The sequence below is a fragment of the Amblyraja radiata genome, chromosome 9 (assembly GCF_010909765.2).
Source record: "Amblyraja radiata isolate CabotCenter1 chromosome 9, sAmbRad1.1.pri, whole genome shotgun sequence".
Lineage (NCBI taxonomy): Eukaryota > Metazoa > Chordata > Chondrichthyes > Rajiformes > Rajidae > Amblyraja > Amblyraja radiata.
In genome coordinates, this window is record NC_045964.1 from 45,853,709 (window position 1) to 45,875,021 (window position 21,313).

The 21,313-nt window shown below is 43.0% G+C and overlaps 1 protein-coding gene across 1 annotated transcript; it reads left to right on the forward strand.

Moving 5' to 3' along the window:
• Nucleotides 1-800: 800 nt before the first annotated feature.
• gnpnat1 (glucosamine-phosphate N-acetyltransferase 1) lies at nucleotides 801-21,182 on the forward strand. Its single transcript, XM_033027279.1, has 6 exons — nucleotides 801-920; nucleotides 7,435-7,615; nucleotides 11,084-11,146; nucleotides 14,190-14,317; nucleotides 14,783-14,844; nucleotides 18,471-21,182. Exons 2-6 carry the CDS (start codon nucleotides 7,462-7,464, stop codon nucleotides 18,616-18,618), a joined length of 555 nt encoding a protein of 184 aa, XP_032883170.1. The 5' UTR covers nucleotides 801-920; nucleotides 7,435-7,461; the 3' UTR covers nucleotides 18,619-21,182.
• The last annotated feature ends 131 nt before the right edge of the window (nucleotides 21,183-21,313 follow it).

A 21,313-nucleotide genomic window follows, 5' to 3' on the forward strand; every position in this document is an offset into this window, starting at 1 on the left:
AGGTGGTGTTCCGGCTTTCGGCAGCAGCCCGAATCGGAGTTGAGGCGGCGGCGACATCACTTCGGAGGTTCGGCCGCGGGCCCAGTGGACGACCGGGAACTCGCAGGCTACAGGTTGGTGACCTGTTTCCGGAGCTCCCGCAACTACAGCTGCGTCCACTGGACTGGAGGGCGGCATCTTCGGCCTGCACCGGCTCAGCGCAGAGGGAGAACAAGGAGGGAAGAGACAGAGACTAAGACTTTTGCCTCCATCACAGTGAGGAGGTGCTTGGTGAACTCACGGTGGTGGATGTTAATTTGTGTTCATTGTATGTTTTGTTATTTATTATTATTGTGTATGACTGCAGGCAACGAAATTTCGTCCAAACCGAAAGGTCTGAATGACAATAAAGGAAACTAATCTCATCTAAGGCTTCTGCGCATTAAGCGGTACTCCTCCTGCCTGACACGTTCCCTAATTTACGTCATTACGGCACCGTCTGCTCCCGCCCCCTCCAGACGTGTCCTCTGAGTGGCGTCATCACGTTGCCTATGCTCCCGCCCCCTGCCTGACACGTTCTCTGAGTTACGTCATCACGTTGCCGCCAGCGCCTACCCTACACCATGCCCATCACCAGTCTGAAGAAGGGTCTCGACCCGAAACGTCACCCATTCCTTCCGTCTGCCTGTCCCGCTGAGTTACTCCAGCATTTTGTGTCTACCCTGCCTGACACGTTCTGTGAGTTACGTCATCACGTTGCCTGTTTGACACGTTCTATGATGTACGTCATCACGTTACCGACTGCGCCCACACCGTGCCCAACTCCGCTGCCTGCGTTGCGTCATCGCGTCGCTGCCACGTCAGTGGAGGACGGTTGACGCTCCTCCCGCGAGCCGTCCATCACAGAGTAGAACGGGTGGCGGAGCGGCCGATCTTCCGGGGTGAGTGTGAGTGAGTGCGGGAGCGTCAGCGTGAGAGCCGCCGCCAGCTCCGGGCCTGGCTTAGGCCAAGTTTACGGCAAAGTTAGGCTGGAGGCTGAGCCCCGGAGCTCGGCGCCGGGCCCGTGCAGGACAAGCTGGCAACAGTGTGCCCGGTCCCTGTCCCACTGGGTACAGCAGTGACCCCTGCTCCTGTCCCACTGGGTACAGCCGTGACCCCTGCTCCTGTCCCACTGGGTACAGCCGTGACCCCTGCTCCTGTCCCACTGGGTACAGCCGTGACCCCTGCTCCTGTCCCACTGGGTACAGCCGTGACCCCTGCTCCTGTCCCACTGGGTACAGCAGTGACCCCTGCTCCTGTCCCACTGGGTACAGCCGTGACCCCTGCTACTGTCCCACTGGGTACAGCAGTGACCCCTGCTCCTGTCCCACTGGGTACAGCAGTGACCCCTGCTACTGTCCCAGGTACACAAAATTGCTGGAGGAACTCAGCGGGTGCAGCAGCATCTATGGAGCGAAGGAAATAGGCGACGTTTCGGGCCGAAACCCTTCTTCAGACCCTGCTACTGTCCCACTGGGTACAGCAGTGACCCCTGCCCCTATCCCACTGGGTACAGCCGTGACCCCTGCTCCTGTCCCACTGGGTACAGCCGTGACCCCTGCTCCTGTCCCACTGGGTACAGCCGTGACCCCTGCTCCTGTCCCACTGGGTACAGCCGTGACCCCTGCTCCTATCCCACTGGGTACAGCCGTGACCCCTGCCCCTGTCCCACTGGGTACAGCCTGTGCCCCCTGCCCCTGTCCACTGGAGTGCAGCCATGCCCCTACCCTGGTGTCCACCAGCTGTACCACTGCCCCACTGGGTGCAGAAGCTTGTCATGTGCACTGATGCCCCTACCCCTCTCTGCTGGGCGCAGCTGTTTGCCCCCTGCTCTGTCTGGTGGCCCTGTCGCTTGCCTACCTGGCACATCTGTGCCCCTGCATTGTGCCCACTACCTCACCTGGTGCCCCTGTCCATGGTTGTCAGATGTATCCCTGCTCTATCGATCACCGTTCCTAGCATTCCAAGACCCGGTGTGCCCCTGTCCCAGGTTAGATGATGTTCCTCCAAAGTTGGCCCGACAGCTGTCCCAACTTTGGGAATACAGAACACAACAGCTGGCTTGTGGGTTGACCAGAAATGGAGTTGGGCGTAGCCACTCCCAATCTGGCACTGCCTGGGGTGTCCCATGCCAGGCAAGCTCTTAAGCAGTTTTCTTTGTGGCCCTGGCGATGGAATGTGAGTTGCATATTCTCAGGTGTCTAACTGGGTGACCAAGTTTGTCCTGTGAAATAGAATATCCTACATTTACTGTAGACAATCGTGTAGGATATTCCATTACTTTATAAAAGCTTTCATTGTGTTGGTAATTGCAGTTGTTCCTTAGTATCTGCCAAGAGCTGTAGTTTAACATTAACTGCATTTATGAACTAAATGGTTGTGAATGGGCTTTTTTGTGTGTAAATAGGACATGGAACAGTACAAGCCCTCTGACCTATGATATCTGGGCTAAACAGAATGCCAAATTAAACTAATCCATTCTGCCTGCACATGATCCATATCTTTTAGGTATAATACCCTCTAATCCAGGCATCGTCCTGGTAAACCTCTTCCTTCCTCTCAATAGCCTCTACATTCTTTCTGTAATGCGGCAACCAGAACTGTAAGCAATAATCTAAATATAGCCCAACCAAAGTTTTATATAGCTGCAACATGACTTTCTGATTCTTATACTCAATGCCCTGACCAAAGAAGGCAAGTATACCAAACACTTTATTTTGCACTCTATCTACTTGCTACTTGCTAGTTGCTATTTTCAAGGAACTATGGATTTGGACCCCAAGATCCCTCTGTTCATTAGTTAAAAGTCCTGCCATTAACTGTATACTTTCCTGTTGCATATGACCTCCCAAAGTGCCAAAATGAATGTTATGCTGTGCCTGTAATTTTTTCAAGAGCAGTAGGTGAACTCACCCAAACTTTACTGCAGTGTTTGTCAGAGCTGGTTGAATCTAAGCATGAAATTTACATTTTATTTCACGGATTCCCAGATAATGAGTCTGAGTTGCCATGATGTCAAAGTGCATAATGCAATTTTGCCCTGGCATGTGAAATCACATTGCAAACATGGAATTTATGGTTTCAAATGCTTGTTGCATTATTGAATCATCATGGTCTGTGGACAGGCAAAGGCTGCCAAAGTTTATGAACGTCTCACTGAAGGTCACAGCTGTGGGTGTGAGAACCTGCAGGTATATCCTATTCATTGAAGGGAAGCTGACAGCTGACATTAAAAAAACTGGCTGGAGATAGTAGACATAGCCATTAAAGTAAGATGAACGACTGTGCTCTCTCACACTGAGAGTGCTATAACACTGCTGGGGAAAGGTTCATACAGTGCTTCCATGTCCTGATACACTGAGATTCCAAACTTCTCTATCTGTCCTTCATCATTACTCACATTGCATTTGTTTCTCTCAATTTCAACTTTGCATAGTGGCATACCTTGTTCTCGCAAAAGACTGGTGATGAATGCATTAATTAAGAGGGAAAGTTGTTGTGTTGCATGTAGTCAGGGTGTGTCCTTCTCTTCAGGGATGCTGCCTGTCCCGCTGAGCTACACCAGCATTTTGTGTCTAACTTGATAAAAATAAATGTATCCCTCTCACCTCTCATTCGAGTTGGATGAGTGAAGGTCAGATTAAGAGGCTTGGAATCAGATATATCAGCCAGCACTGTCAATCACGGGCTGCTTACATATTGCAGGATAAAGCACACAGCACATCAGAATGATACCGTGATGAGCTTGTCTTTCCAGCCATCATCCCGCTAGCAATAACTGACATTCCCAAATAACAAGGCCATCATGGCTACTGAGTGCCAGAATCATATGGGATCAAGCAACACTGGCTAAACTGGAGTCAGTGGGAATCAGGGGGAAAACACTCTGCTGGTTGGAATCACAAATGAAGATGTATGCAGTGTCACCTCAGGACATCTCTGCAGGAGTCCTAGATCAATCCATCCATCAGCTGCTTCATCAATAATGAATCATTCATTCATTCATGTCAGAAGTAGGGACCTTCACTGATGGTTGAACAATGTTCAGACACGTTCACAACTCCACAGATAATGTAGCAGTCCACATCCAAGTGCAGCAAGACTTGGACAATATCCGGGTCTGGACTGATGTTGTTTGCTACCTAAGTGCCAGGCAATATCCAACAAGAGATAATCCACCCCATCACCCCCTGGCAGTCAATGACATTGCTATCACTCAATCCCTGTTAATAGCCTGGGGGCTACCGTTGACCAGAAACTGAACTGGAGTAGCCATACACATAACGTGGCTACAAGAGCAGGTCAGAAGCTAGGAATCTTGCGGTGGGGAATTCACCTCCTAACTCCCCAAAGCTGTCCAGCATCTACAAGGCTCAAGTCAGGAGTGTGATGGAACACCCTCTACTTGCCTGTATTAGTGTAGCTTCAACAATACTCGAGGAGCTTGACACCATACGGGGACGTAGCAGCCCAGGAGATAGAGCATGAAACCAGGCCCCTCGTCCCACTGAGTCCGCGCTGACTAACGATCACCCCTACACTATTTCTAACCTACACACTAGGGACAATTTACAGAAGTCAATTAACCTACAAACCATCATGTCTTTGAAATGTGTGAGGAAATCGGAGCACCCTGAGAAAACCCATGCAGTCACAGGGAGAACGTACAAACTCCGTACAGACAGCACTAGCAGTCAGGATCGAACTCGGAACTCTGGCGCTGTAAGGCAGCAACTCTACCACTGTGCCACCGTGCCGCACCTTTAGAGAACCAAGGACTGCACGAGCGTTCTGGACACCAGAACAGGGATCTGTGCAATCTATTTCAAATTCTCAGTCATAGCTGAAGGAAGCTTCCATTGTTGTGGAATTTCTGGCCAATTGAAAGGTGTCTCCAGGTTGGTCGGGGCAATTGAAGCATATCCTTAAGCATGTTCAATAGCATTTCTTGTAGGCAGGTGACTTTGGTTAAATCACTATAGTACCTTGTTTGAGTTCGTCACTGGGGCCATTAATTGTAATGTTGTGAACTTGACCAATTTCCCTCCTGGGATAAAAAAGGTTCTATCCTATCGTATAGTAACTTTTTTCTCCATGCAGCTGGCTCATACTTCACCTAATAAGTTGAGAGGTTAACCGATTGAAGAATAAACAAGTCATTGGAATCAACTGGGAATCTTGCATACCCCTGGACAAAGTACTTGTTGTGTTGGTAGATCAGAAAGAAGCCTTCATGCTTAACGACCGATCCCTTACATTGTATTAGGAGCAGTATGTGAGCCAACTATACCTAATATCTGTGGGAAGCCAGCCATGCTCCCATAGTCATACAGCACGAAAACAAGCCCTTCGGCACAACTCTCCCACGAAAACCAAGATGCCCCATCTAAGCTAGTTCCATTTGTCAGCGCCTGACCCATATCCCTCTAAATCTTTTGTATCCATGTACATATTCAAACATCCGTTAAATGTTGTTATTGTACCTGCCTCAACTACTTCCTCTGGCAGCTCATTCCACATACCCACTACTCTCCAGGTGAAAAAGTTGCCCCTCAGATTCCTATTAGATCTTCCTCCTCGCACTTTATATCTATGCCTTGCAGTTCTTGACTTTCCTATCCTGGGGAAAAAGACTGCATTCACCCTATCTGTTGCCCCTGATAATTTAATACAATGCTGGATTTTATATACCTCACCACATACTGCTCAATTTTGACTTGCTTCATTGGTAATGGTGGTTATAATTGGATCAGGTCAGGAAGGGATAAAGGAAAACATTGTTAATATTTCAGGTGATCAATCGTTTATCGGTTAGTATTGAGCACAGCCATATAAGATGTTGGCAATTGGATTACTGTGTACAGTTCCTGTCACCCTGCTATAAGGAGGGAAGGGGGAGGTGCAGCGAGACCTGGGCGTCCTTGTACACCGGTCGCTGAAAGTTGGCTTATAGGTACAGCAGGCAGTGAAGAAAGCTAATGGAATGTTGACCTTCATAACAAGAGGTTCTTCTGCAGTTGTATAGGGCTCTGGTGATACCACATCTGGAGTATTGTGTACAGTTTTGGTCTCCTAATTTGAGGAAGGACATCCTTGTGATTGCGGCAGTGCAGCGTAGGTTCACGAGATTGATCCCTGGGATGGCGGGACTGTCATATGAGGAAAGATTGAAAAGACTAGGCTTGTATTCACTGGAGTTTAGAAGGATGAGGGGGAATCTTATAGAAGCATATAAAATTATAAAAGGACTGGACAAGCTAGATGCAGGAAAAATGTTCCCAATGTGGGGCGAGTCCAGAACCAGGGGCCACAGTCTTAGAATAAAGGGGAGGTCATTTAAGACAGAGCTGAGAAAAAACTTTTTCACCCAGAGAGTTGTGAATTTATGGAATTCCCTGCCACAGAGGGCATTGGAGGCCAAGTCACTGGATGGATTTAAGAGAGAGTTAGATATAGCTCTAGGGGCTAGTGGAGTCAAGGAATATGGGGAGAAGGCAGGCACGAGTTATTGATAGGGGACGATCAGCCATGATCACAATGAATGCCGGTGCTGGCTCGAAGGGCCGAATGGCCTCCTCCTGCACCTATTTTCTATGTTTCTATGTTTCAAACAGGTACATGGATAGAGAAGGATATGGGCCAGGTACAGGCAAGTGTGGCTATCCTGGTTCAGAAACTTGGTCTGCATTAAGATAGAAATTAGGAGGGCATAAAAAGGCGATGAAATATCTTTGGTGAATTAGGTCATGAGGAACCCCAAGGCATTTTGCAACTATATCAGAACTATATCGCAAAATCGTAAATACATTCACTGTTTAGTTTAGTTTAGAGATCCACTGAGTCCACGCCGACCAGCGATCCCCGCACATTAACGCTATCCTACACTCACTAGGGACAATTTATACTTATACCAAGCCAATTAACTTACAAACCTGTGCATCTTTAGGGTGGAAGGAACCAAATTATTTAGACAGGCTGTTAAATAGACAAAGTAAAGAAGGATACGGATGAGGGCAGATTTGATTAGCATAGACGGTACATAATATCATCATGGATGTGGTGGGCTGAAGGGCCCATTCTGTTTGTATGATTCTATAACTCTACAGTGTCCATATTATCATTACTTAACTGAGGTTGTCTGTTATGTTTATTAAATAACTCAAGTGATGCTTGTTGTTGCGTTCTTAAATAGCATTAACTGTTAAAATGTTATTATACAACGATGGTCACTCCTCATGTTTAATCACTCTGAGAATTTATTACTGTACAACACTGTCCATCTTGCAATAATTAGGAATCATGATGAACAAACACATTCTAAAGGAGAAATCACCTGTTTTTCTTGTCGAAATTTGTTGTTGCATTAATGTAAACTACCCCCAAATTTTTCAATGTTGTATATTTTTCTTTCCACAGTACACTGATTTATGAACTGCTTCAGCCATGATTCTTGATGACACGCCCTTGTTTGATCCCAACCTGCTGAGTGAGCTGGACTGGAGTCAGAAGATGGTGAAATTCTCTCCAAACATTTCCCCGATGAGCCCAGGGGATGGGCTCATTCTGAGGCCTCTCTGTACAGCAGACTTCAACAGAGGTACTGTTCAAACTATAATCAGTTAGTTACCAACAGATGTTAATACTGACCCCTTATGAGTATAACATTTACTGATGTGTTCCACTTTTAAATAAAGACTCTATTGAGCTGGTTTTTAAAACTAGAGTTGAATATTTTTCCAATGCCTTTTTTCGTAGTCTGATTTTTTTTTTTCCCAATGATTTTCAATAGCAGTATTTTCATTTGTTGAGCAAAAGAACAAAATGCCTGAGAAACTCAGCAGGTCAAACAGCATTTGTGGAGGGAATGGACAGATGACGTTTTGGTTTCAGGCCCCTTTTTTGGATAGATTAAGGTGGGGAGGATAAAACTGGAAAGGAGAGGCGGGGTGGGGCAAACCCCGGGCAAGCGAAAGGTGGATACAGGTGAGGGGGGTGATTGGCAGATTGGTGGAATACGTGACAAAACCTGGAGATGAAATGGAGACCAAAGGGTGTTGGGGAGAAGAGGAGGAGTGAAATGTAAAGCCGGAGAGAGGGATATCGGTGAAAGGGTCGAGAGAAGGGAAAGAGGGGGAATAAAAGTGAAATGGGGGACTCTTGGATGGAGATGGGGTAATGAGCAGGATGACTGGGATGATGGGGAATTATAGGCGAAATGTGCACTAGCTGGGGTGGAAGGGGAAAGAGGGGCTGCGGGAATGTGACAAAAATGTTGGAGAATGATTGTTGGATGCAGAGGCTGGTGGGTGAAATGTAACCTGGGAAACTCTATCCTTGTTCTGCCTGGGTTGGGGGAGAAGGGAGGGGGGAGAGAGGGGGCAAGAGCAGAATTGCAGGGCACAGAGGTGACATGGTGAGGTGAGGAATCCATCCACAACAGCAGAGCGGAAATCACACGGTGGCTGCCTCCAACTGTTGTACAGAATACAAGTTACATTGTCGTAGCTGCCAATTTCCATCCTGCCTTCACTTTCACATTACCCACCCTCACTATTTGCTTATCTTTAAGGAGATACGGTAGCAATCAATATACATTGCAGTCTACAGATTCCCACCCTGTCTCGTGCATGGGCTCCATTCTATTCTGAAGGAGGAACTCATTGTACTTTGCTCAAGGGTGTGCAACGTCTACTACACCAGCCTCCATGTTCAGTGGATTATCCTTCTTAAATTCTGCTATATTCAACACCATGTCTGAGATACCACAAATTCTCCTCCCCTCCCTTTTCAGCTTTTTGACGGGGGTTTTTTTCCCCCAAGGTTCCTTGATTCGCTTTCATCTGCGCCAATATCTTACCTCCTTTCTTATTGCACCGTAACATGTGGCTGCGGAGGATATAAACCCCAGCATTTGACTGCACCTTCAGGTGCATGTGACGAATCAAATTGACTTTGACTTTTGACTTTCACCTTTTCCTTTTCACCATCCACCAACTCAAGCTTTCATTGAAAAGCAAAAACCGCAGAAGCTTGAATTCTAAAATAAAATATGAATATGCGGGAAATATTCCACAGGTGATGTGGCCAGAGCGCAGAATTACTGTTTTGGGTCAATGACCCATCATCAGTTACAATTGCATAGATTACTCTGTTTCACTGTCTACAGATGCTGCCGATCTGCTGAGTATTCTAGCTAAGGTACACAAAAATGCTGGAGAAACTCAGCGGGTGCAACAGCATCTAAGGAGCGAAGGAGATAGGCAACGTTTCGGGCCGAAATCCTTCTTCAGACCCCCCTCATTCCAGCTATTTCTGTCTTTAATACACACCTTCCTTCTGGACGAAGCACTGACTCAGTTACACTTCCTCAAATTTAGTGTACTGCATCTGTGTTCCAGTTTGACATGACCACTGCGTTGAAAAACAATCAGTTGTCTCTACTCAGTATGGTGTCAAAGACACAAAACCTATGTGGCTCTGCACTCAACTGCAAGTAGCAATCTGACTCACCATCACCTTCCAAGGACAATTGGGGATGAACAATAAATGTTTACCTTCCATTACACCAATGGATTAATTAAAAAACATATTTTGCCACTAGATTGGAATAATCTGCAATAGTGTGAAAGCTGGATGCTGCTGATTTAGTTTAGCTTAGAGATACAGCGCGGAAACAGGCCCTTCGGCCCACTGGGTCCGTGCCGACCAGCGATCCCTGCAAATTAACACTATCCTACATCCACTAGGGACAATTTCCTTTTAAAACTACCGAGCCAATTAACCTACAAACTTGTATGTCTTTGGAGTATGTGAGGAAACCGAAAATCTCAGAGAAAATCCACGCAGGTCACGGGGAGAACGTACAGACAGCACCCGTAGTCAGGAATGCGGAACCCGGGGCTCCGGCGCTGCATTCGCTGTAAGGCAGCAACTCTACTGCTCCGCCACCATGACCTGATTATAGTTTTAGGATAAGAAGCACATGGGCCATGACATGTTGTTCAGGCCAGGCAAGCTTGTCCAATTGCTCCCAAACCTTGTCATGACAGAGCCTCGGAACTAATAAACCAAGGAACATTAAAAGCACAGACCCAGCCCAGAATTGCTCTGCTCTTTGCAAAGACATTGCACATCCAGTCTTGGTCAGATATACTTCTCAATGTGTTTTCATAGTTCAAAGCCGGGAATAAGATACCTAATATATATTTTCCATGATATTTTTCGTTTTTTTTTAAATTTCCATTCAAGTCCTGGAAACAACCTGCACTCAAAATCCACCACATTATGTCTGCATCTTGCACAATGCCAGTAAAATTGCAAAATCATCAAAACCTATGGCAAACGAGAACATTTGGTCGATTGTATCTACACTAAATGATAAAGATCTACTCTGACCAATACCGATTCCCAGTTGGCAACCTGTTGACTTGTAACTTGCAGCTGATTATTGACCCATTCAAATAATTTTTAAATATGCTGAGCACTTTTGAAATATCTCACCCTTTCATGCTGTAAGCTCCTGCCTTCGCCACGCTTACATGTGAAAACACCTTTCTCCTGTAATCTTACACTATTGACAAATCTGAGCCTCTTGATATTGACTCTGCTGTCAAGGAAAAACTGGTCTTTCATATTCACTTTATTTAAACCCCTCAATTCAGTACAACTTGATTAAATTCAGCCTTGCTGAACTCTCCATTTCACTAAACTACTCTGGACTGGACATTATTCTCATGAATCTTCTCTGTGATCTCACTAGTGCTGTAATATCAATCCTCAGCAAGAAACTCATTGCTGGAATTGCTCTGCGGATGTGGTGGCATCTGTGGCGGGCATGTACTGATAACATTTTGGTTCAGGACCATTCTGCACACTGACGCAAATCACCATCTGTCCATTTGGATGCTGCCTGGCCTGCTGAGTTCCTCCAGTACTTTGGTTTATGCTGAAGATTCCAGCATCTGCAGATTCTTGTGTCTTCAATATCAATTCTTCCTTTAACACAAATATTAGTGTAATGGTAACTCCAGCAAATAAGTAACTCATTTAATTTAAACTTTTACAGGCTTTTTTAAGGTACTCGCACAGTTAACAAAAGTAGGCGAAGTTGAGCCTGAACTATTTATAAGTAAGTAAGCGAGCACTTTCAAATATTATCGTGCTTTTAACTTAAACTATCCTCCATTATTGTTAAACCTATATTTTAAATAATCTGTAAACTGTATTTTTAATTTTGAAAGTATGTGATAATTAGCTTTACATTTTCTGTCATACACTTGTTTCAAGAAGACGACTTGATACCGCACGCCTTTAAGGTTTAATATCAGTGGTTCAATGGTACTTATTGTCACATGTACCGACGTACAGTGAAATTCATTTTTGTATACAGTTCAGTACACGTAACACTATACATAAGCATTTAGATACATGTTAGATAAGCATCTTGGATACAGTGCAAGTGTATAGCAATGGTACACTGACGGTAGACAGAGTTGCCAGATTTGGCGCCATTTTCAAGTTCCAGTTGTGAAAAGTGAGGGTTCTTGACCTGACCTGAAGGCCCGTTGTCCTGGTGGCGTCGCAGGGTTGGTCTGGTTAAGCGTAGCAGTGGCTTCCACCACCGCTATAGGCCGCGTCTTGAAGTGACGCCCGCTGCAGCCGAACCCCAGGCTGTTCCAGGGCCTCCAGCAGCCCACTCCACCATCAAAGCAGTGTACTCCCTCCCATTGCTGGTCTGCTTACCGGCCCTATGTCCGACTTTCCTCTCTGGGCGGGCGAGCCAGGTCTTCTAGGTGGGTTCCCGGTTCGCCGCATAGGTACTCGGTTCTTCTGGGCAATGCCAGGTTTGTCATTTTAAGCATGCAAGATTGAGTTTGCTGGAGAGTTGCTTAGGGCAGGGTATTGTGGTTTTGTGTACAGTGCCCTCCATAATGTTTTGGACAAAGACCCATCATTTATTTATTTGCCTCTGTACTCCACAATTTGAGATTTGTAATAGAAAAAAAATCACATGTGGTTAAAGTGCACATTGTCAGATTTTAATAAAGGCTATTTTTATGCATTTTGGTTTCACCATGTAGAGATTACAGCAGTGTTTATACATAGTTCCCCCCATTTCAGGGCACCATAATGTTTGGGACACAGCAATGTCATGTAAATGACAGTAGTCATGTTTAGTATTTTGTTGCATATCCTTTGCATGCAATGACTGCTTGAAGTCTGCGATTCATGGACATCACCAGTTGCTGGGTGTCTTCTCTGGTGATGCTCTGCCAGGCCTGTATTACAGCCATCTTTAGCTTATGCTTGTTTTGGCGGCTAGTCCCCTTCAGTTTTCTCTTCAGCATATAAAAGGCATGCTCAATTGGGTTCAGATTGGGTGATTGACTTGGCCACTCAAGAATTGACAATTTTTTAGCTTTGAAAAACTCCTTTGCTGCTTTAGCAGTATTTTTGGGATCATTGTCTTGCTGTAGCATGAACCACTGACCAATGAGTTTTGAGGCATTTATTTGAACTTGAACAGATAGGATGTTCATTATTCATTATGCCTACCATCAGCAGTTGTATCATCAATGAAGATAAGGGAGCCAGTACCTTCGGCAGCCATACATGCCCAGGCCATAACACCCCCACCACCGTGGTTCACAGATGAGGATTTGCTTTGGATCTTGGGCAGTTCCTTCTCTCCTCCATACTTTGCTCTTGCCATCACTCTGATGTAAGTTAATCTTTGTCTCATCTGTCCACAAGACCTTTTTCCAGAACTGTGGTTGCTCTTTTAAGTACTTCTTGGCAAACTGTAACCTGGCCATCCTATTTTTACGGCTAACCAGAGGTTTGTATCTTGCAGTGTAGCCTATGTATTTCTGTTCATGAAGTCTTCTGCGGACAGTGGTCATTGACAAATCCATACCTGACTCCTGAAGAGTGTTTCTGATCTGTCGTACAGGTGTTTGGGGATTTTTCTTTATTATCGAGAGAATTCTTCTGTCATCAGCTGTGGAGGTCTTCCTTGGCCTGCCAGTCCTTTGGAGATTAGTAAGTTCACCAGTGCTCTCTTTGATGTTCCAAACAGTTGATTTTGGTAAGCCTAAGGTTTGGCTGATGTCTCTAACGGTTTTATTCTTGTTTCATAGTCTCATAATGGCTTCTTTGACTTTCATTGACAACTTTGGTCCTCGTGTTGATAAACAGCAATGAAAGTTTCCAAAGGTGATAGAAAGACTGGAGGAAAGACTAGGTGCTGAGAGCTCGTCTTATACCTGCATTAAGGAGGCAATTAAACACACCTGAGCAATTACCAATGCCTGTGAAGCCATGTGTCCCAAACAATATGGTGCCCTGAAATGGGAGGACTATGCAATTTCTACATGGTGAAACCAAAATGTGTAAAAATGGCCTTTAATGAAATCTGACAATGTGCACTTTAACCACGTGTGATTTATTTCTATTACAAATCTCAAATTGTGGCGTACAGAGGCAAATACATATTCTCAACCTCGTTATGAAGGCCAAGATGCCATTTGCTTTCTTCACTGCCTGCTGTACCTGCATGCTTACTCCCCTTGGAATCTTTCTTCCTCTTTGGAATGAACTGATCCTACACTTTCTGCATTATTCCCAGAAATTCCACGGTCATTCCTGCTAGGGTATCTTTCCAGTCAACTTTGGCGACCTATAACCATATAACCATATAACAATTACAGCACGGAAACAGGCCATCTCGACCCCTCTAGTCCGTGCCGAACACATAATCTCCCCTAGTCCCATATACCTGCGCTCAGACCATAACCCTCCATTCCTTTCCCATCCATATAACTATCCAAATAACCTCCTCCCTCATGGCTCCATAGTCCCCTTTGTTCAACTGTAATACTGACACCTCCAATTTACCCTTCTCCCTCTCAAAGTAAAAAGTAATCTCCAGCCATTTTTGTGTACCTGATTGTAGGAACTTGCCTTTGTTTGTCTGAAGTGGGCAATGAAGGCTCAACCAACTTGAAAAATGGGAAGGGAGAAAAAAGCTATTGTTTAAAAAAAAATCTTTGATCAGCATTTTAATGTTCTGTACCAAATTGTTGTACCTAATTTTAAAATAAACAAATAATGCCTGAAAGGAAAGTGCTGACTTGGCATTTTTATAGTTTTTATTTTCTTAAATTTTACAGAAAAGTTTGATCATATGAAGCAAACTGGAGATTATTATAATGTTGTTATTGAAGACACTCATGTTAATCAGGTTATTGCTACAGCAACGCTGATAATTGAACATAAATTTATACACAGTTGTGCAAAGGTAAGCCTTCAACTAATACATTGCAGTATTATTTTGGTGGGAACCGGTTACAATTTAGTTCTGGAGCCAATTATCATTAATGGAACATAATATGTGTATTATTTGTTCTGCTGGCTGAATGGAACAGGATAGAATTGAGTTATATCGTAAACAAAAGTGAGGAGGCTATTTGCCACAGAAAGATATTATCACACTGATGTATGATGGAAGATGAATGACGTTTGAGTTCCTTTTTTTCTTTCTTTCTTTCTTTCCTCATCTACTGTCATGCAGTGTTAATGATCTTTGGCACGCATGTATTTTTTAGGTTAATATAAGGTGTTATATATGGCTACTCAAAGAAGGCAATGTTATCAATGTTTAAAATGACTTCATTTGCCTTGGGTAGACAGTTCACCTCTGTATCAAGGCTTCATCCAATGTGAAACACTTTAAAATACTCAGCCTTTTTTCCCTCGTCTTTAGCGAGGAAGAATAGAAGACGTTATTGTTAATGACGAGCACAGAGGAAAGCAACTTGGAAAACTGTAAGTATTTAAATCTGGTATAGGAACATAGAAAAATAGATGCAGGATGAGGCCATTTGGCCCTTTGTGCCAGCACCGCCATTCATTGTGATCATGGCTGATCATCCACAATCAGTAACATGCGCCTGCCTTCCCATATCCCTTGATTCCGCTAGCCCCATAGAACTCTATCTAACTCTCTTTTTAAATTCATTCAGTGAATTGGCGTCTCTTGCCATCTGTGGCAGAGAATTCCACAAATTCACAACCTTCTGGGTGAAAATGTTTTTTTCTCATCTGTTTTAAATGCCCCCCCCCCACCCCCACCCCCTTTACTCTTAGACTGTGGCCACTGGTTCTGGGCTTCCCCAACATTGGGAAAATTTTTCCTGCATCTAGCTTGTCCAGTCCTTTTATAATTTTATGTTTCTATAAGATTCCCTCTCATCCTTTTAAATTCTAGTGAATACAAGCCCAGTCTTTCCAATCTTTCCTCTTGACAGTCCCGCCATCCCGGGGATTAACCTCGTGAAACTACGCTGCACTGCCTCAATAGTAAGGATGTCCTTCCTCAAATTAGGAGACCAAAACTGCACACAATACTCCAGACGTGGTCTCACCAGGGCCCGGTAGAACTGCAGAAAGACCTCTTTTCTCCTATACACAAATCCTCTCATTATGAAGGCCAACATGCCATTAGCTTTCTTCACTGCCTGCTGTACCTGCATGTTTACTTTCAGTGACTGGTGCACAAGGACACCCAGGTCTCTTTGCACTTCCCTTTTTCCTAATCTGACACCATTGAGAGAATAATCTTGTTCTTGCTGCCAAAGTGGATAACCTCACATTTATCTACATTATACTGCATCTGTCATGCATCTACCCACTCACTCAACCTTCCCAAGTCACCCTGCAACCTCCTAGCATCCTCTTCGCAGTTCACACTGCCACCCAGCTTTGTGTCATCCGCAAATTTGCCAGTTACTTTAAATTCCATCATCTAAATCATTAATATATATTGTAAATTCTGACAGGGACCCGTTTATTCCTACTCTTTGTTTCCTGTCTGCCAACCAATTCTCTATCCATGCCAATACTCCACCCGCAATACCATGTGCTCTAATTTTGCCCTCTAATCTCCTGTGTGGGACCTTATCAACGTATTTTATTATTGAATATTATCTTGATTGAATCTATTTTGATATTTAATTATCCATTTTCAGTATCTCCTGTTATACTTTATTCGCCACACATTTGGTGTTTCGTATCATAATATGTATCTTTATTTTCAACCTTGCATCACTATCTTTTGCTACTACCTGTATTGCCCATTGTGGACCATCACTTTGGCTTTAGCTTATGATAACCCCAATGCCTGTAGCTCTGTCCTACAGAGCCTGGTATATGCCCATTCCTACTCTTTTGAATAGTATTTCAGATGGTGCAACCTTTCCTTCTGATTTATCTAAGTTCCATGTAGATTTTGCTAAAATGATGCTTTGGTTTCCAAGTTCCTGACGATTCCAGTACTACATTTCCATGTTGATGCTATATTCCTTGGAATTTAGAATGGTTAAACATTTAAATAAATAAAGGGAAACTGAGGGAAGGCAATAAGAAGCTATGTCTTTTCATGCTTCCAGTTTCTCCCCCCTCCAATCAGTCTGAAGAAGGGTTGCGACCCAAAATGTCACCTATCCATTTTCTCCAGAGATGTTGCCTGCCCTGCTGAGTTACTCCAGCATTTTGTGTCTTATCTTTGGTATAAACCAGCATCTGTAGTTAATTTTTATTCCAAGAAACTATATGTGCTGGTTGCGGACTCTAGGTTTAGAGACATCTTTTTAAAATATTCAGCTAGCGTGAATACCTCTCTACCTATAGAGTGATTGCGGTTTCCAATTGGGGCCAGCAATTGGTGCAACGTGTGGTTACCCACAAATCAGAACTTGCATGTGGTTACTGTAACGAGGATTGTGGGGCAAAGGCAATTCTTCAAATTAGGAGCTTTCATGCCAAATGTAAGTTTTTTTTAGATTGTAATGCTGATGCAAAAATGGAGGCTCGAAGCATTTTATAAATTGACAGACTTGGTCTAAAGGTTTCCTAGACATTGAGATTGAAATTACCACATAGATGGATCTTTTGAAAACCCGACCTTCCTCTTTACCTTTCCGTTCCTTTTTCTGTTTCCATGCTTCAGAGCTACCACTATTCTGATTTCTTAATTTAAAAAGTTGCAATTCTGCAGTGATTCGCTGAGTTAAAGGTACAGGGGACATTCCCCTCTGACTTGAGGTATTTCTGCTGGGTCACTGTACATTTTTAATTCCAATGGTATTATTGGTTAGATATTTGAGCTGCAAAATTGTTTGATGCAATTTAGTCTTAAAAGCAAACAATAATTTGGATACAGCAATTATTGTGGAGTTGCACACAAAATGCTGTAGTAACTCAGCGAGTAGCAGCATCTCTGGAGAAAAAGGAATGGGTGACATTTCGAGTTCAGACCCTTGTTCAGACTGAGAGTCTAGGGAGAAGGAATTTTGAGGTATGAAAAGGTACCGAACTATTCAGAGCTGGCACCAATGGCCAAGGAGCCAACAATGCTCCATTGTGGTGATGACGAAGGGATATGAACAGTGAAACTAGCAAGTGTCTACGATGGGGGAGGGACGGAGAGAGAGGGAATGCATGGGCTACTTGAAATTAGACAAATCAACCTTCATACCGCTGGGTTGTAAGCTGCCCAAGCAAAATATGAGGCGTCGTTCCTCCAATTTGCGTATGGCCTCACTCTGAAAGTGGAGGAGGCCCAGGACAGAAAGATTAGTTAGGGAATGGGGAGTTAAAATGTTTGGCAACTGGGAGATTGTGTAGGCCAAGGCGGATTGAACGTAGATGTTCAGCAAAACAATTGACCAATCTGCACTTGTTCTCGCCGATGTATCGGGGTCCACACCAAAAAAACGGATGCATTAGATGAGGTTGGAGGAGGTGCAAGTGAACCTCTGCCTCACCCGAAAGGATTGTTACGGGGTCCATGGAATCGAGGGAGGACGTATAGGGACAAGTGTTGCATATCGTGCACTTGTTCCTATATCACCTCCCGAACATCCCAAGACTACATTTATCTATGAAGGACTGATGGTTTCAGGCAATAGAGGTGGGATTGATAGTACTTGTAGAACTGCATCCCACAGCAAAGTGGAATATGGCTGTGGCAACATCTGAACTCTTAAATTATTGAAAGGTCATTCACATCAGAATGCTCTTGGTTTCAAAATGTACCACATTCCCTTGCATTTGACTTGGCAAATGTAAATGGCATTTTTATTTTTGTAAAGGATACCAGCTTCTCATGCTATTCCCCATTTATCCCTCCTGTATTTGTTTTCCCCAATGAAGAAGTTATTCCTGTTAAATACTTTCACAACTTAAAGGTATGATTTTTAATAGAGTTAATTATTGAGTTACATATATGCCTTGTATATTGAATTGTCTATGAGACTGTAATTATGTGTTTCATGTTGATGACTCCACTTAACCTGGAGTGATTCACTGTTTAAAAAAAATTGCCTTTCACATGCAATTGAAACTGGTTTGTGTTTCAAAATTCTGGATTTTTTGCTGTTCTTTTACTATAGGTTAGTTGCGGCCCTTACACTTCTCAGCAAGAAACTCAACTGCTACAAAATTACATTAGAATGTCTACCAAAGAACAAAGACTTCTATCAAAAATTTGGATATCAAGTTACAGAGGAGCTTTACATGCAAAACAGATTCCATGACTGAAATTTGTGGGGAGGTTTTTCCTTCTTGGTTAATTTGTCAAACGCTGTTGATTTAGGACTGGCAGGATATGTAGTATATTGTAATACAAATGGCAACCTTTTTCGACCCATTTAGTGGTACTGAGAACGTAGTTGAAATTTAATAACGTATTTTTCTTAAACTAAGCAGTCTTGTGGGTGATGGGGAAACTGCAGCATGGTTCATTTGACATTGTTAAATTTTAGCTTGAAGAGAAATCAAAAGCACTAGCATCGTGATGGAATTGTTCCACCGAGGAACTGAAGATGGAGATAATTGTACCAAAGGATTTTTATTCAGAACTTGGAGTAGGACACTTCTATGCATTTATTTAGAAACATAGAAAATAGGTGCAGGAGGAGACCATTTGGCCCTTCGAGCCAGCACTGCCATTCATTGTTATCATGGCTGATCATCTACTATTAGTAACCCGTGCCTGCCTTCTCCCCATATCCATTGATTCTGCTAGCCCCTAGAGCTCTATCTGACAATCTTTTAAATTCATCCAGTGAATTGGCCTCTGCTGCCTTCTGTGGCAGAGAATTCCACAAATTCACAACACGCTGGGTGAAAACGTTTTTTCTCATCTCAGGTTTAAATGGCCTCCCCATTATTCTTAGACTGTAGCCCCTGGTTCTGGACTACCCCAACATTGGGAACATTTTTCCTGCATCTAGCTTGTCCAATCCTTTTATAATTTTATATGTATAATTTTATATTTTATTTCTGTTTTTTTTTTAAAGAGAATTTATAATTGTACCTGTCATACTGTTGGGGATTCCAGGTTGAAATGGAGATACAGTTATGTCTGTTGGAATCAATGCATAGTTATAGAAAACTTTTTGAGTGCAATTCTGTTGAGTCCCAGGGTCTGCGCAATCTGAGAATGACACCACATGGACCTTTGTGGGCACTTTACAAGTTGAAGTGGAGATTCTAAGTGCTTTGTGCAGGTGATTTCATCGTCTTTTTTTTATATTGATGGTGGGATGTTTTAGGAGCACGTGGAGCTATGTCTACATGGATCTCTGTTGCACCGACTGGTATGTGTAGCTGTAGCCACAGACAGGCCACTGAGTAAGTCCAGTTTAATTAGCTGCCGAAGTGCAATGTAGCTAAATCCATGGGTTAAAATGTCGATCAGTGTGATTTATTTATCAACTGGGTCAGATTTTCAAAAGAATCATCATATAATTGAAATTAATTCATCCAAGGCACACATTTTATATGGTTTACAAAAAAAAGTTTTGTTTGAATATGTAAATGTTATATTTGTATGCACTTCATTGAGGAAGATCACCTCAAATTACACGTATCGATTTACCCATCTGGGGACTTATTACAATGTATACTCAATGTTATTTATGACATTAAGGACAAAAACAAATTCCTCCCTTGTGACTAATCTATAAGCCCAAACTAAATTTTATTTGATCAAAATTGATCTCCAAGTATGTTGCTTTGCATCCTTACACTTAAATTCAACAGCTGTAGCTGATTTTTAAGATTTATAAGGAAAATATATTTTCCCATCCAAAACAGGGCGGCACAGTGATAGGGCTGCTGCCTCTCAGTGCCAGAGACCCGGGTTCAATACTGACCATAGGTGTTTTCTGCATGGAGTTTGCACATTCTCCCTTTGACCAAGTGCGCTTCCTCCATATCCTAAAGACGTGCGGGTTTGTAGGTCTCTGTAAATTGCCCGTAGAATGTAGTGGGATAACTAGTGTGAACGAGTGATCACTGGACTCAGTGTGTGGACTGGGTGAGCCGAAGGGCCTGTTTCCATGCTCTCTGAACTTAAATTTGTACAGACTTCAGTAAAACAAAGTTTTGTAAGTTAAAACATATTTTTTTTTACCCCCATAGTATACAGACAAAATATGTAATATTCATTTAAAATACTGAAGTAAAAATTGGGACTTGAAGATGCATAAAGTAAATTTGGCAATATAATGAATGTAGTTTATACCTTGTCAAAGCACTATATTTCATATTTCCCATAGGAAAAATAGATTCTAGCAAAATGCTGTTTTGGTGAAAAATTGCCATGCTGAAGGAATGAATTGTACAATAATATACAGAAGATTGTATATTTTCACCAATATTAATTTTTTTATGTTTTTTGGGTAAATTGTTGGAAGCTTTACTTTTGTACTAATGGGACAATTAATAGTTCTATGTAGAATGATACATTGATGGGGGCATATTTTATCTACCAGATGGCCAGTAGAAAATGCTGTTTAAAAAAAAGTCTACTGTATACTGTTTCTAGATGAGGACCAAGATGGAACATTTCGGCCCTCATTTACTGCGGGTGGTAATAATCCTTCAATGGAACCAAACAAAAAAAAAGTGTGCTTTTTTTCAAATTATAGCTGCCTTTAAGTACTGTTTTAATCTGGAGATGGTTATTTAACTAATGTGAATATTTTTTCGGTAACATTATTTAGTATTGGGTTAATACATTTTTATTGTATTTATTTAATTATAAGTATATCATTTTTGTGCAGAGGGCAAATAAAATATCAAAGTATTGGTGTGAATGTTTATACATGCAAGGTCACTGTTCAGGTTAACTGTCTTCCTTTCGATAGTTGGTATAACTCAATTTTGTGTAGAAAATAGCAAATGAAAGAATTGAATAAGAATATGTTGCTTTGCTGTAGAGATTGGA